At 52.6% G+C, this 15,146-nt stretch overlaps 1 protein-coding gene across 7 annotated transcripts in view; it reads right to left on the bottom strand.

Moving 5' to 3' along the window:
* ZDHHC3 (zDHHC palmitoyltransferase 3) overlaps positions 1-15,146 on the bottom strand; it is a 53,619-nt gene that overhangs the window by 13,478 nt on the left and 24,995 nt on the right. For 4 of the 7 annotated variants that reach the window (XM_072786544.1, XM_072786542.1, XM_072786540.1 and 1 more), the window contains exons 3-6: positions 10,466-10,590; positions 3,971-4,067; positions 3,227-3,308; positions 49-179 (exon numbers count right to left, since the gene is read on the bottom strand). In XM_072786544.1, coding sequence (XP_072642645.1) covers positions 49-179; positions 3,227-3,308; positions 3,971-4,067; positions 10,466-10,590 — 435 coding nt within the window. Of the gene's footprint in view, positions 1-48; positions 180-3,020; positions 3,117-3,226; positions 3,309-3,970; positions 4,068-10,465; positions 10,591-15,146 lie in introns of all 7 variants that reach the window. The other 3 variants (XM_072786539.1, XM_072786538.1, XM_072786541.1) reach the window with 1 other exon arrangement.

Here is a 15,146-nt window from a genome sequence, read left to right as displayed (position 1 = left end):
CTCCCCCCAAGCCCAGGAGTGGATGGGGTGGGCAGGCCGCCCACGTACCGTTTCATCTGTACAGATGGAGTGCACTTGGGTCCCAAACATCACTGATGTGAAAATGAGGAAGAGCAGCCCCTCGAAGCACAGGAGGATGAGGAGGATCACTGTGGTAGGTGGCGAGAAGGAGCTGCACTCTGAAAGGAAAGGGACATGTGAGACTTGGGGCTGCTGGCCGCTGCCCACTGCATGCCACTCAATGCCCCCAGCCCCGCATGGCCTGGCACCTCCTGGGTGCCACACGTTGTCTGGCGTCTAGGCCCAGGTGGCCACTGTCCTGCCCCACACCTGGTTGCACAGCTTGCCCTCGGGCAGGTTCTCCAAGGGCCAGGCCCCTCCTGGGGCCTCCCCTCCTCACACCTGTTACCCCTGGCTCTTTTCTCAGCCAGCATCTGTATCCTGGGGCCAAGCATAGTGCCAGGCACATGGAAGGCCCCAGAAAGGCCTCAGGGCTGAGGCATGAAGACAGGGATACCCTCCTCTCCACAGAGAGCACAATATGGTTGCACAGGTGGAGGGGCCTCGGTGTGGTTCTGGTTTGGCCATGAATTTTCTGGACATTCCTACACCTCTGTCTGCTTCTGGGTGACAGGAAGGGGCCAGGTCCAGAGAATCGCTCAGGGGTTTTGGGATTCGAAGTTTATGAGGGGTTCAGCTGCTGGCCTTGGGCCTGAGCTGGGGGTGAAATAAGCCCCAGTGGAAATGCCCTTCCCAGGAGCATTTGCATCACAAGACGGTCAGTCCAACCAGAGAGCTGCAGGACCCAGAGCAGGTGCTCTCCCTCTCCTGGCCTCTCTGGGCCCAGGCTGCCAGGGGTGTGACCTGATACAAGTCCCTGTCCCCGCCCAGGCCTCTGCCCCCACCTCAGTAGAGCAGGGAGGTTGGACGAAATGGGTGGTTCTGTTTTAAGCAGTAGAAACCTCCGTCTGGGCCAAGTCTAAATCAGAAGCACCTCCAAATGGAGAGCAAAGCAGAGGTGCTGTGGGTAATGGTGGTGGAGGGCAGCGGGGCTGCCTGGGGGAATGTGGACAACACTGGGAGATGGGGGCCCCAGCTGATGATACTCACTATCCCAGGACCCTGGACCCCACTGACGGCCACCTCGACCCATTAGTCTGGTTGTGCATGTTTCTCATTGCCCCAGTTCTCGGGCCCCTTGCCCTGGTTGGAGGGGTCTGATTGGGGGGGGAGGGTTGGGCTTCACTGGGCTTTGGGAACTCAGAACCTGGGGGTTCAGTGCTCCCCTGAGCAGCCCTGCATGGGGGGTGGTGGTGAGGACCATCTCATCCAAATGCCTTTATCACCTCACGCCTCCCTTGGGACTTAATGCCTGTAAATGCCTTCCCTTCTGGGTTCCTTGCTGGCAGGGCCTGGTGGGGCCAGCTCGGGAGGCTCTGGGTATGGCAGCTGCCTTCCTGGGTGCTGGGCAGGGTGGGCAGGATGAGGGTTCCACAGTCAGGCAGCCACAGCAGGGTGAGGATCCTGGAGCCAACTCCCCACCACGGGCTCTTGCTAAGAAGCCCCCACTAGTATTGTCTCGCCCCTGCATCCTTCCCACCCCACACGCCATGGAATCGCGTTTGTTCCCGTCCTTGCGTGCTGACTGCCTTGCTCACGACACCTCCAGCCCCAGAAGGCCGGGACTTTGGCTCCCTGCTGGACTATCAGACTTGGAGTAGTGCCTGGTAACAAAGGAATGTGGGCACAAGGCCGGGGCTCTCTGAACTTTAGTTCTCCCTTACGTTGGGTGGCATGGTTGAGAACACGCGAGAACATCTGCACAGGTCATCCCGGGGCCCTGCATGTGCACACAGCAGGTGCCCACTGAAAAGAGGCGCCTTGCTCCTTCTGTCCTCACCTTGGCTGCCCCGGGGCCGGGCAGGAGGCGGAGCCCAGCACCATGGCGTGCTCTCCATCCTCACACAGCTACACATACCCTTCTCCTCCTCGACTGGCCCCGGGAACTATGTGAATGGAGTTGGGGAGGCAGGAGCCAGGGCCCAGGAGTGTAGAACTACCCCTCTACCCTTCTTCAAACCTCAAGTCAAAGTGCCCTGATTCTGGGGACACCCCCTCCCCTTCTTACACAAGCTGGATGTGAGGCTGAGCAGTGATGGTAGGCGTTTGTCTCACAGACTGTGTGTGTCAGAGATCTTGCCCAGCATGTGGCCTCTCAATTCCTCCAGCATCTACTGAAAATTTTTTTCTTCCCTCTTATTTTTATTCTTGTTTAAAATCATAAAACTGCATTCATTTTTCACAGCAGCTATTTTTTTCCCTCAGGATTTGTGTGGCCTTCTGGCTGGGGTTCCTTCCTCAGTGCCTGTGCACTGAAATGGATACCACTACAGCAGGGAGAGCTGCTCTATCACCTTAACGTAGATCGGTAATTAAGCAGTTAAGAAACCATCACACACACAAAAAATCAAAAGTTCAGAATGGATTTCTGTGAGACTGGAATGAAATGACTTTTGATTAAAGTGCCTCTTCTTCCTTTTTTTCCTTCTATTTTTTTTTTTTTTTTAAAGATTTTATTTATTTATTCATGATAGTCACAGAGAGAGAGAGAGAGAGAGAGAGGCAGAGACACAGGCAGAGGGAGAAGCAGGCTCCATGCACCGGGAGCCCGACGTGGGATCCGATCCCGGGTCTCCAGGATCGCGCCCTGGGCCAAAGGCAGGCACCAAACCGCTGCGCCACCCAGGGATCCCACCTTTTTTTCCTTCTAAAGTAGACTCCACACCCAGCATGGAGCACAATGTGGGGCTTGAATTCATGAGACCTGAGCTGAGATCAAGAGTCGGATGCTCAACCGACTAAGCCACCCAGGTGCCCCTAAAGTGCCTCTTCCTAAAGACAAGGAGACAAAGGTTCTCCCCATGGCAGGGCTCCCGTGCCCTGGGATGTGCTTCCTGTGGGGGCCTGCATTTCCCCTGGGGACCCTCAGGCTAGAGGGTCTGTCCCACTCACTACTTTACCTGTGGAACTGACTTTAAGGGGCTGCTTTTTTTCATGAAGAGAGAGTCGGGCCTCTGCTGTCCCTTCCCTGGTCAGTCCGTAGGCTTGCAGCAGATCTAATAAAATGGGGTTGGCCCCTGGCACCATGACACAAACCAAGAGCCCGCCCTGCTTGGGTCGCACACCGCCCCTTGGAGCAGGGAGGCAGGCTCCGGCACATACTCACTTGTCCAGTCTTCTTCAAAGCAATGCAGAAAGTGGAATCCCACCATGATGAGGGCGTGCAAGGAAATGAGAGCTATGTACATCTGAAACAGGAAAGCAGTGCAGACGCCATTGTTGTGAGAACCTTCTGACCGTGCAGGCTCCCGGGACAGGGGCGCTCAGAACCTCCCGTTCCGGAACACTCTGGCTGAGGGCTGACCAGGAGAGAGCCAGAGAGGCACCTGGTGATTCCTCTACTGGTCTCCCATCCCAGTTCTGGGACTGGGGTGAGCAGCACTTACTAGGAGTATGTGGAATAAGATAGAAACCAGCGCCTGTCGCCAGGCGTGACCTGGGCCCTAGGTGGGCCAGGGTGCTCCAGGCCTGTGGCTTCCCTTCACTTGAAAAGTCTGGGCGCTGACTGCCAAGGGCTCTTGCAGCCCTTGTGCTAAATATTATCTATATCTACTCTCAGGGAGGGCTTGCAATCACCACCCAAACGGGCTTCTGTAGCTACTTAGACTGGACTCTTGGGAGGGGAGCTCAGTACAAGGCCCTTGCTTATAACCAATCAACTTGAGCCAGTTTTCTAGAAGCTCAAGTGGAGGGCATAGGAACAAGCAGGAGTGCTCTGGGAGGAAGGCAGAGGAAGGCCAGGCTATATTCCGCACAGCAGCAAAAAACACCGTGAGTGCCGAGAATTTCCAAAGGACCACAGCACTCCATGGCTCCGCGGAGGTGGGGCGCGATTCGGAAGCTGACTTACTGTAAACAGGACGAAGTACTTCTGGTTGTTCTCGCCAACACAGTTATTGACCCACGGACAATGGTGGTCCATCTTCCGAATACACCGCTTGCAAACGCTGAAAGGGCCCACAAGGCAGACCTTTAGGGGTGTCCTCACAGCAGCAGGGGCCCGAGGGGAGCAGAGAACCCACCCCCTAGCTCTACTCCGTGCACGGGGCCTCCTGGGCACTACCTGCTGTCCCACTGGGCGTGTTGCAAGGGTCCTAGAAGGCGGGTCAGGACCCCCATGGTCACACTTATTCCAAACAGGGGATAGTCCTACGTCAACGAGGCCCCTTCTCGTTTAACATGAAACAGGGTGGAACTGAGGGGCTGAGCAAGAGGCTGCTCTCCGGTGCTAACGGAGAGCTGTGAATCCGGTTTACTGACAGGATGGAGCGAAGAAGCAGTTTCCACAACGTGACAGTCTGAGATAGGATACAGAAAACAGTTGCTCCCAACATCCCCCGAACACCCAAAACCCAAGGGCCAGGCGCTAGCAGGGAGGGTGTGGCTGACCGCAGAGGGCGCCGGAATAGGCAAAGCGGAATAGGCAATGCGGGCTCAAGTGCAGGATGTCTAGGACGACGGGAAGTGCCCCCTCAAGAACCTTCCAGCTCTAAGATAACAACCTCTTAGCTGCAGAAGTAGAATATATTTGAGCTTAAGTGTTGATCAGAAATTCCATTAATTTGCAAATTACTAACTTGTAATTGGGCTCATATTGGGACTGAGACTGTTTCAAGTTTATTGATTACCAAACACCCTCCTCGCCCCTTTTTTGGAAGAAGTAATCTGAAACAGGAATACAGGCTCACAGGGCCTTGAAAGCACCTACCCCCAAAACTCAGGTTTAGAAACACTCCTTTGCCAATAGATGGGCTCGCCAGAAATTGGTCCTTTCTCAATTTGCTAACATAGGCTCCTTGACATTATTTTGAGGTTGTTATCTGCTCAGAACAGTTTAAAATACTGTAAATAGAAGCTTGGAAAGAATACAATTAGGAACTTTACTTTTTTGGAAGCCCCTTAGTTCACACTAGCTTTTCTTTCCATCCGTTTCCACAACTAACTTTACCTTGGGTTCTTAATTTTTTTAAAAAATATTTTATTTATTTATTAGAGACACACACAGAGAGAGAGGGGCAGAGACTGGCAGAAGGAGAAGCAGGCTCTGTGTGGGGAGCCTGATGTGGGACTCGATCCCGGGTCTCCAGGATCACGTCCTGGGCTGAAGGCAGCGCTAAACCGCTGAGCCACCAGGGCTGCCCTACCTTGGGGAGAGAACTTAAGTGCACTGTGGGCCATGACAGGTGGATGCTGGTGGAAGGGCTGTGTCACATTCACACGTGGTGAGCTCATACTCACTGAGCTCTGATGACTGTCAGCGCAGGGAAAGCACAGGAGGAGCTCTTCTGGGAATGGAGTTTAGGTGCTCCCCAGACTGCAGGCCAGGAAGCACAGATCACTCTGAATGAGAGCCCCATGGCGAGGCCATGGCTGACTTGGGGCTGTGGGCTCATCCACACCCAAAGGAGGACCTGTGACCTTTTCTGAGCATGGCGTGAGCTTCGGTGGCAAGGTAGGCCTGGGTCTGAGCTACCTTGGTCAGACTGACCAAACTTGGAGCCTCAAGTTCCCCACTCACAGGAAGTAAGTGTTGGAAGCACAAGGTGAGAACTGATCATGGGGGCCTGGCCAGTCTTCACCTTGTTCTTCTCCACAACTTCGAAGGTCCTCACTAGCATAGGGGGAATGAGCACATCTTAGAGATGCGGCCCAGCTCTATAATCTTCCTGGGAGCCAGGAGGACAGGGGAAGAAAGAGGCATGAAAGGGACACGGAGGGATATAAAGAGAAAGTCAGGTATCCATCTCTCTCTGTATGCATGTGTTACCAATTAAAACTACATATGAATATGCATACTACAGATTTCAGTTGATAACACTTGTTCCCAGGATAGAATTTTAAGAGTACAGACAAGTAGACAGTGAAGACTGAGCTGCTCCCTCCACCAGGCCCCACATTCCCTCTGCAGAGTCACCTTGCATGTCCTTCCTCAGCTCTGGGGTCTTAGCTCCCTCCCAATCTAGGGACCATACTCCAAGGGTCACTCCTTCCCTGCTCTGGGCTCCTGACTGGTTTCTCTTCCACCTGTGCTTCCTCCTGCAAGGGGGTTCTAAGTGGGTGCTCTAAAGCAGTGTTTGGTCAGCAGCACAGATGTGCCAAGTGGCCTGACATCCTCTAAAGGCTGCCCAAGTTTCAACAAGCTCTTAAGCAAATCCATCCTGTGCTCTCCTCTCAGCCTCTAAAGAGACCCAATGGGCACCCCAGGAAGTGAGTTTCACAACGGGCTACGTGTCACTGGGCGGCCATGCCAGAACACTCCTCTTCCTCCTCCAGGGAGCAGCAGGGACAAGCAAGCACAGCTGCTGAGAGCTGCAGAAGCTGGCCCAGAGTGCCAGGCTCTGAGCTACCTGCCTGCAAAGACATGGAATGCCCGGGTGGTCCTCCCTGCAGCGTGTGGAGCTGTTCAGAAGCAGGCTGTGGGGTCAGGCGAGGGTGCATGTGGGTGGGGGGTCCATCCATGAACATGGCGAAAGGTCCTGACCAGGGGCTGTCTCACCTACGGCTTACAAAACCACCAGCTGCAACGGTTCTGCATTTGAGACCTGGAGTACACCAGAGGTGAGGCCAGCCCCGCAGCCCATCCAGCTGCCTCACCTTGGGCACCAACCGTCACGAGGAAGAAAAGCTTCCCACGACCCCCAGATACCCTGGTGGGGAATCCCGTCATCTCAGAGCCAGCCCTTTTCCTGTTCCACGCGGCTACGTGGGAGGACGGCTCTGCGGTCCCCTCCCCAGACACAGGAGCTGAGGGCGCTTTCCCCACTCTTGCCACTGGGGAGAACCTCTTCTCTCTGACCTCCTTGCGCTCCTCCCTGAGTGCGCTGGCCCTCTTCTGGGACTCCTCTCGGGCACCACTCGCTGCCCCTCATGTGAGAGCTGTGGGCCAGTAAGCTCCTGGGGCCACGGGCACCGGGGGCCTGGTAGCATGTCCTAAGCCTGCGGGAACAGTTGCTGCACAGCCCTAAGGTCTTCAATGCAGGCATCTGTTGATGTCCCTGACTTTGGAGTTTCCCAAGCCCTTTCTGTGTTTTTTAATCAATGTTCTAGAAGAGGACAGTGCCTCTCCTTCCCTCTTCCTCCAGGTTCCCTGCCATTTTTCAGGCCCGGAAGTGCTTCCTTCAAAAGCTTGGTGGATTCCAACGAGCTCATCGGCTCACAGGCGCTTGGGCCCGTGGCTCTTAGCCCCCAGAGTTGCTGGCTGAGGCCCTGGGCCAAGCCGGGGTGATGGCCCACCATGGAAACATAGCTGTATCTGTGAGGGCCTGTGTATCTCCTTACAGAGCACTTACCAAACAGTATCAGGGTGGGAAAGTGCATCGGCCCCACCTGAGTGGGAAGCCCCAAGGTCAGGGCCATGTCTAATCCACCACTACAGCCCAGGGCCAAGCCTGGGACCCCCTTTGCAGAGAAGAGCCAGCCTGGGAAGTGGCTCCACCACATCAAATTGGGAGGCCCAGCAGGGCAAGAGAAAAAGGCACACACAGCAAGAGGACACCAAGTGGACCATACTCTGTACACAGGTTTTCATCCCACACCTCCTTCACTGTGATTAACAAATTATAAGCAAAAAAGTATCTACCACATCTTGGTCCCAGCTCAGCAACAATTCTGGGTAAGGAAGTCCAGTGTAGCAGTAAGAACACTGCTCTTAGATCCCCATGTTGGGCCCTGGGCAGAGAAACTTAGCTTCTCTGAATCGCCCTCTGCAGAATTAGTCCTGATCTCTCAAGATTAGAGATGATGCAGGTGAAATGCTTTAAAAATACTGCTAGTGCTATATAAATTTTATCGGTGGTAACAACCATGAGAGAGACAAAGTGAGAATCTAGCAGGGACCCTAAGCACCCCATGACCATCTCAGCCTCAGTGTGTATGTGTGTGTGAGGGGTGGGGAGTGTGGAGGGTGTGAGGCTTTTCCAGGGTCATGGTTTCCACCTCCTTGTGCAAGAGGAACCTAGTGCATAAGCCTTGCTGTCTTCATTAGCAAGAATAGCTCCCTCTACAGGGTTTCCACATTCCTCCACGGTTCTCAATGCCAGGACAAAAGCAGCCCGGAGTTCCAGAGTGCCTCTTGGTGGAAAGAGGATCCATCCACACACCAACCACCAGGCTGGAAAGAACATCTACCCATCCAGGGTCAGGGAGCGTCTGTGGTACCCATCAGAGCTCAGGGAATGGGGATAGTTTTAAATTCCATGGGACTCTGTTGGGAGGACAAGATCCAAAGAGCCAGGTGCGTGCTCATGCACGCAGACATGCACCTTCGCCCCAGCAGGGACACAGACACTGACTCTCTCAAGCCTGGCAGCAGGCCCCTTGGCTCCAGCAGTCACAAACCTAGCTCTGTTTGGCATGCTGGGGATCGGCTTATCCCAAACCGCGGGTTCCCAGATGGCCTGGGCCGCCACGAGCCCTCACAGAGGAGCAGTTGTCAGCACACACTTCCTGATGCAGGAGCAGGTGACACACAGGCATCCTCACTCAACTGCATCTGAATCAGCAGCTCTTGTTTTGCTGAAGCTGATTTGTTTACTAGCACTCAAGAATACCTCCCTCGGATCATCCTGGGGAGAGAGGCGAGGAGGAGGCGGTGAGCAAAATGCCAGGCAGTGGAGGCAGCCCGGGGTTCAGGGAGGAAAGAGAAAGAACCACTGTGGTGACCAGAAAGTTCTTTCCTGCAAAGCTCGCACCTCCCTGTTGCTAGTCCAGCCTATAAACCCATCTCGCTCTGCCACATGCACACACTTCTACTAACCAATGGCTTCTCCTGGGGGAGCCAGTTGACTCATATAGTTATTCATGTCTAACCCTCACAACAAGCTGCCAGGCAACAACTCCCTTCGCAGAGGACAGCGCGGAGCTCAGAGGGAGCCTGGTCCACGTCTCACAGCGTGGTGGGAGCACTGGTGGACTCTGAGCGCTGACCTCTCCAACTCTGAGTGAAGTGGGAGCCTGCTCCACCACACTGGGCTGCCCGGAGTTGGGTCCTCTTTACTCAGGGGATGACAACATCTCGGGTGGCAGAAAAGGCAAGACAGGTGCCTCCACCTCAGGCACAAGCAAGCCTTGAGTTTGTCTGTAACACAGACCTCAGAGGTAAACTGACCCCATGGTGGGCTCTGTGCAAAGAAACTCTGCTTCTCCAAACTGCTGGACACCTCATGGGAGACAGCAATCAGCACAGGCTCTGTCCAAGCTGCTCAGCCCTCACTCTCACTAGGGGCCAACTAGTTGAGGGGGTCACCACCTTTCTCTCTCTCTCTCTGATAGCAAGACATACATATAATTACATCAGGCCACACAAGTCACCCCCAAACTGGAGTTCTAGTGGGAAGAGCCCTGGAAAGGAGCGCACACACTGGGTCCCAAGTCTGTCTGTGGCACTCACTAGCTGTGAGCTCCTCCCACTACCCACTCCCCCCACCAGCCTGAGAGAAGGACCAAGTAACATGTTTGTCTTTCTGTAATGTAGTGTTTAAAATTCCCTTGTAATAAAATGCAGTTTTTAGCTAGATGTCTTCTTGTTGAGAAGACTCAAAACAATGAAGAAATCTGAAAACCAAAGGGAAAAACCACCACAGATGAGATGAGGAAATGGCTTTTTTTGGCCGGACTCTACAACTGTCACAACCTCCAGTTTTGTTTTAAAGAAACATCTTCATTCAGGCACAGCCCTTTCATTTCCCTCTGAAAGTTAAGGGAATAGGGCCCACCTCTTAAATGGGTCAAGTACTGAACACTCTGAACGATTTTTCCAAAGCTCTGTCTCTTGTGACCTAAAGTAATAAAACTGTGAGGCAGAAAGAACAGGAAGCCCCTTAATTTTATAGATACGGAAAAAGAGCTGGAGACAATCAAGGGCCTGGCAGGGTCCTTCGTCAGGTGTGGGACATTCAAGTCTTAGGACAGGTGTCCTGAGCCCGAACCAAATGCCCTCTCCAATCTTTTTTTTTTTTTAAAGGTTTTATTTATTTATTCATGAGAGACACACACAGAGAGAGAGGCAGAGACACTGGCAGAGGGAGAAGCAGGCTCCATGTAGGAAGCCCGACGTGGGACTCGATCCCGGGTCCCCAGGATCACGACCTGGGCTGAAGGTGGCGCTAAACCACTGAGCCACCCGGGCTGCCCTGCCCTCTCCAATCTAAGTGAGCTCCCTGGGGGTTGGGGTTGGGGGATAGTCACAGCAGCCACTCCGTGCCCAGAACAGGGGACATTCAGAAGTCCTGTTGCTGATGGCACCCGAGTGAGAAGCAGGTGCGGGAGCATGTGAGAGGTGAGGGAAGGGAGGAAGCAAGCTGGGGGTGCATGTAGGGGGCGATGAGGAGTGGGGACCCATGTGTACCTGCAGTGGTGGGCTCGGTCAGGCTTGATGCTGCAGCATTTGGGACACTTGTACACCACCTGTCCAGGCTTCAGCTGTAAACTCTCGATGAATTCTTTAGTGGCATTTCCTTTGGGTACCGCCCCCTGTCAGAAAGAAGAAAGGTGTCAGGGCGGGGCAAGGAGTTCCAGCAGTTCTGACACTGCAGTAGAGACGGTCACTTGGAAGCAGTGACTGTACACATGGACAGGACATTTTCACCCCAACAACGTATGTGTTCTGAATTATGCCAATACTGATGGACACTTAATGACAGAATTTTCCTGAAGAAAGTAAATGATTTTTCTGAAGTGAACAGTTACATTGTTCCTGATGATTTTTTAGATTATTTATTTGAGAGAGTGAGAGAAAGACAGGGAGAGAGCACGAGTGGGGGTAGGGGCAGAAGGAGAAGCAGGCTCCCTGATGAGTTCGGGAGCCTGACTCAGGGCTTGATCCCAGGACCCTGGGATCATGACCTGAGCTGATGGCAGATGCTTAGTCAACTGAGCCACCCAGGCACCCCATGTTCCTGATGATTTGCTAGCTAGTCAAATAGTTTTCATTGAGTCCATTCTTTCCTATGTAAATACTACAGTGAGGATTTGACTCACAGATTACTTTTTGGTTTGCATTAAAATTTCCCAGTAATAGCTTTGGCCTTTTCAAATTATTTTTTGGCAGGCATCACACCCAACAGTTCAGTTTTCCCAGGTCAAACTTTGCAGCTCTCAATGTTACTGGCTACTGTTTTTTGTTTTTTGTTTTTTTGTTTTTGTTTTTTGTTTTTTTTGGCTACTGTTTAAACTAGAATCGAGTTTTATTTACGTTGTTTTTTTTTTTTAACCAATCCTATTGTTATGAAGCATTGGTAATCTATATTCGGTTCTCATAAATCCAAAAGCAACTGGGAGGGACACTGGGTGGCTCAGTGGTTGAGCATCTGCCTTTGGCTCAGGTCGTGATCCTAGGGTCCGGGGATCGAGTCCCGCATCAGGCTCCCCTCAGGGATCCTGCTTCTTCCTCTGCCTACATCTTTGCCTCTCTCTCTCTGTGTCTCTAATGAATAAATAAAGAAAATCTTAAAAAAACAAAACAAAACAAAACAAAACAACTGACTGGAAGCTGCTGCCCTCAGATTTGACTTGCCTCTCGACTAGAACTCCAACTCGCTATCCCATCCTTTTCTTATGCTTGTGGATACTTTGTGATTTGTTTTAGCTGTCAACACCTTGGGGTGACAGACCCAAAGTGCCACCAGAGTCTACTGGGGCTGTGTGCCTGTCTGAGCAGAAGGAAAACAGGCCATGCTCAGGCTTAAGCCAGGTCCCAATAATTGATCTTCAGCAGGCGCCTACTGGGTACTTAGCCTGTGCTCTGGTGCACACTGCTATAGATTCAGGAACCAAACGAGGTCTCTGTCTCAGGAGGCTCCTGGTCTTTTGGAGGCTAACAACAATTCTAGAAGACAGCTGTGTTCCAGGAGCACAGAAAAGCCACTGCCAACTAGCCAGGGGAACCAGAGAAGTTTCAAGAGGTTAGGGTTGTTTTTATGTTTTTAAAGTAGGCTCCATGCTCAGTGTGGAGCCCAATGTGGGGCTTGAACTCAAGACCCTAAGATCAAGACCTGAGCTGAGACCAAGAGTCAGATGCTTAACTGACTGAGCCTCTCAGGTGCCCCTGAAGAGGTGAGGTTTACAGGTGGTCCTGAGGCATGCACAGAGGTTTGCCAGGTGGACCTGAGAGAGAAAAGTGATTCTGGCCAGCAGAGGGGCATAGGTAGAGACATAAAAGTGAGAGTGAGCACAGGACATCTGGGGCACGGTGAGAAAACCAGCATGGCAGAGCCCAGGGTATGCAGTGTCAGCAGAAACGCTGGATAGAAGGGCAGGGGCCAGCTTGAGAGAAAATGCCTAAAGGCTGGGACAGGATTTTTCTTTATAGGCCACCCAGAGCCATCAGGTAACATCTTTAGGATGAGAACTCAGTTGCCTGTATGTGTGGGTCAGATCAGAAGTGGGAGAGAAGAGAAGCCAAAGACCAGTGAGGAGGTTACTGCTGATGGCCCAGTAAGCAAACAATCAGCTAATGAGGCTGAAGGAGAAGTGGGGAGGAAATTCAGATCTAAACTAAAAGTGTAGGGAACCAGATTTATCCTGTGGTAGTAGAGAGGGTATGAGACGGGAGGAGATGAACAAGCTCCACGCAGAGCAGCTGGTCAATGGCAGCATCTTTCACCACTTAAGAGCACAGGAGAAGCAAGGTCTGGGGAAGAGCTGATAGGCTCACTATTGGATATGGGAAGTCTGAAGCGCCTGGGGGACCCCCAGGAGAAGGCATTCAGGAAGGTGGTTGGGAATATGGGCCCAAGAAATAGGAGAGAAGAATGGTCAGTGGCACAGCAGTAAGGGCTAAGAGGCTGGCTTGAAAGTTGGCTGGCCCTGCTTTAAATCTGGGTTCTACATTTGTGGGGTTTTGGTGTTTTGGTCTTTTTAAAAAGATTTCATTTATTTGAGAGAGAGAAAGAGAGAGAGAACAAGCAGGCAGAACAAGCAGGCAGAGAGGGAGAAGCAGATGCCCCACCAAGTGGGGAGCCTGATGTAGGGCTGGATCCTAGGACCCCCCTGGGATCATGACCCATGCCGAAGGCCGATGCTTAATTGTTGAGCCACCCAGGAGCCCCTGGGTTCTACGTTGGTAAGTGGAGTGCCCATTGAAAAGTTGCCTCTCTGTACCTTACTTAGTTCCCTAACCGGTGAGCCAGGACCCATTTTATCCAGTTCTTAGCACCACTGTGAGCGTTAAACTAGACATAGATGCAGACAACTCATAGAAAGGGCTCAGATGATGCTCCCCACAGAGACAGTGCTCAGCACATGGCAGTGCAGCAAACTGAATGTTTTGTCTCCCCCAAATTCATAGGCTGAGGTCCTAACCCACCGTGTGTGGTATTCAGAGGTGGGGGCCTCTGTGAGGTGATTAGGTTATGGGGTTAGCACCTTACAACAAGCCCTCAGAGAGCTCCCTTACCCTTTCTACCATGTGAGGACACAACGAGAAAATGTCCATCTATGAACTAGGAAGTGAGCCCCTCCCCAGACACTGAAGCTGCCAGGACGCTGATCTTGGACGTCCCAGACTCCACAGCCAGGCTGTACCCTTGGTCATGCGCTGGAGGCAACAGAGCAGCTTTAACAAGCTACGGATGCCTAGACTCTGATGTGGTGCTGCTACCATGCAAGAACCATCAGTGGTGGGGCCCAGGTACTAGAATTAAAAAAAAAAAACCAAAAAACAAAAAACAAAACTCTCAGCAGGGCTGAGAACTTCTATATTATTGGACCAGGAGCTCCATGACTAGGTCTACCTTGTTCAGCACCAGAGCCCCTGGCCTGGAAAAGGTTTATTGGTTTCCAGCACGGGGTGAAAAGCGCAGTGAAAGTAAGTGGAACAAGCAAGAAGGGAGCAGAGTGTGCCAGCCTGGGGGCTTCCAGCAGCATGGCCCGGCTCCCTATCAAGAACTGGGCCAACACTGAGTCAAATCATGTTATGGGATGGGCCTGCTCCACGCCCTCCATCCAAGGTCTGGGCGACACCAGGCCACACTCATAGGTGGGTAGCCACTAGATGCCACCATCAGGGAAGCTGATGTAACGGCTGAATAACAGAAGCTGGGACACGCCCAAGACCCGGAGGGGCCCGAGGTGAGGGACTGTGGTCTACTAGGGTGGGTAAAAGGGGGAGTTCAGGGCTGACAGAGCATTCCTGGTCTCCTTAGAGCGGGGGTCATGGCTTCTAGCAGGCCAAGGGAGGGGGTCCCAGGGTAGAAGGGGTGAAAACTGGGTGTCAGAACCCTTCTCACAAAGGAGAAATTCTGGGATGCGAAGAGCTACTGAAGAAACAGTAAGAATTTGAAATGCCACAACTGGACATCACTCTTGTCTCACGTACAAAGGAAAAACCCTGAGGAACGCCACTGTCCAAGGAGATAAAGCAATGGAGCTGACTTTTCCTAAATGAAGGCCCCGGTTGTTTTTCACCCTCTACATCCGTTTTTAAGGTCCCAGCCACCAGAGCTTGCTGGAAACCTGGGAAGACCACACATAAAGGGCTACAAGAGGGAACCCCGATACTGCCAAGAGCATCGGGGCTCTCATTTGGTACCCTCATTATCACCTGCTATTCCAGACCACGAGGGGAACCTAACAATGCAGCCTTTTAGAGGTCTGTCCCTCCAGCAGCACCGCATGTACATAAACCCCAGGAAAGGCTCATTTCCTTCCCCAGCGAGTCTCCATCTGCCTAGGGAGTCCATCTCGCAGAGCCAGAGACCAGCCGGGCCAGTCCCTGAGACTGACCAGCCTGTGACACAGGCCCTTCCCAAGCCTCTGGCTCAGAGGTCTCTTGTCTCTTTCTTTTTTTTTTTCAAAAGAATATTCTCTTCTGTGCTTATCTCCACAGATTTCAGAATTTCCTGTTATTAGTTCACGGTAAGGAGTTTTGTTCTGTACAATTCTGGACAGACGGCAGGGAGTCGGAAGGCCTGCTGAGACATTTCTGCCAGTGTTGTCACACTGGCGTTACTGAGAACCGCCTACTCCTCATTCTTACGCATCTCACAGGGATGTCTTGAAGCTTCCATGCTACTGCAGCCCGGGAGACC

This window comes from Canis lupus, chromosome 19 (assembly GCF_048164855.1).
Source record: "Canis lupus baileyi chromosome 19, mCanLup2.hap1, whole genome shotgun sequence".
Classification (NCBI taxonomy): domain Eukaryota; kingdom Metazoa; phylum Chordata; class Mammalia; order Carnivora; family Canidae; genus Canis; species Canis lupus.
Note: the sequence above shows the minus strand (reverse complement) of the source record. Positions and strands in the feature narration are given on the sequence as shown.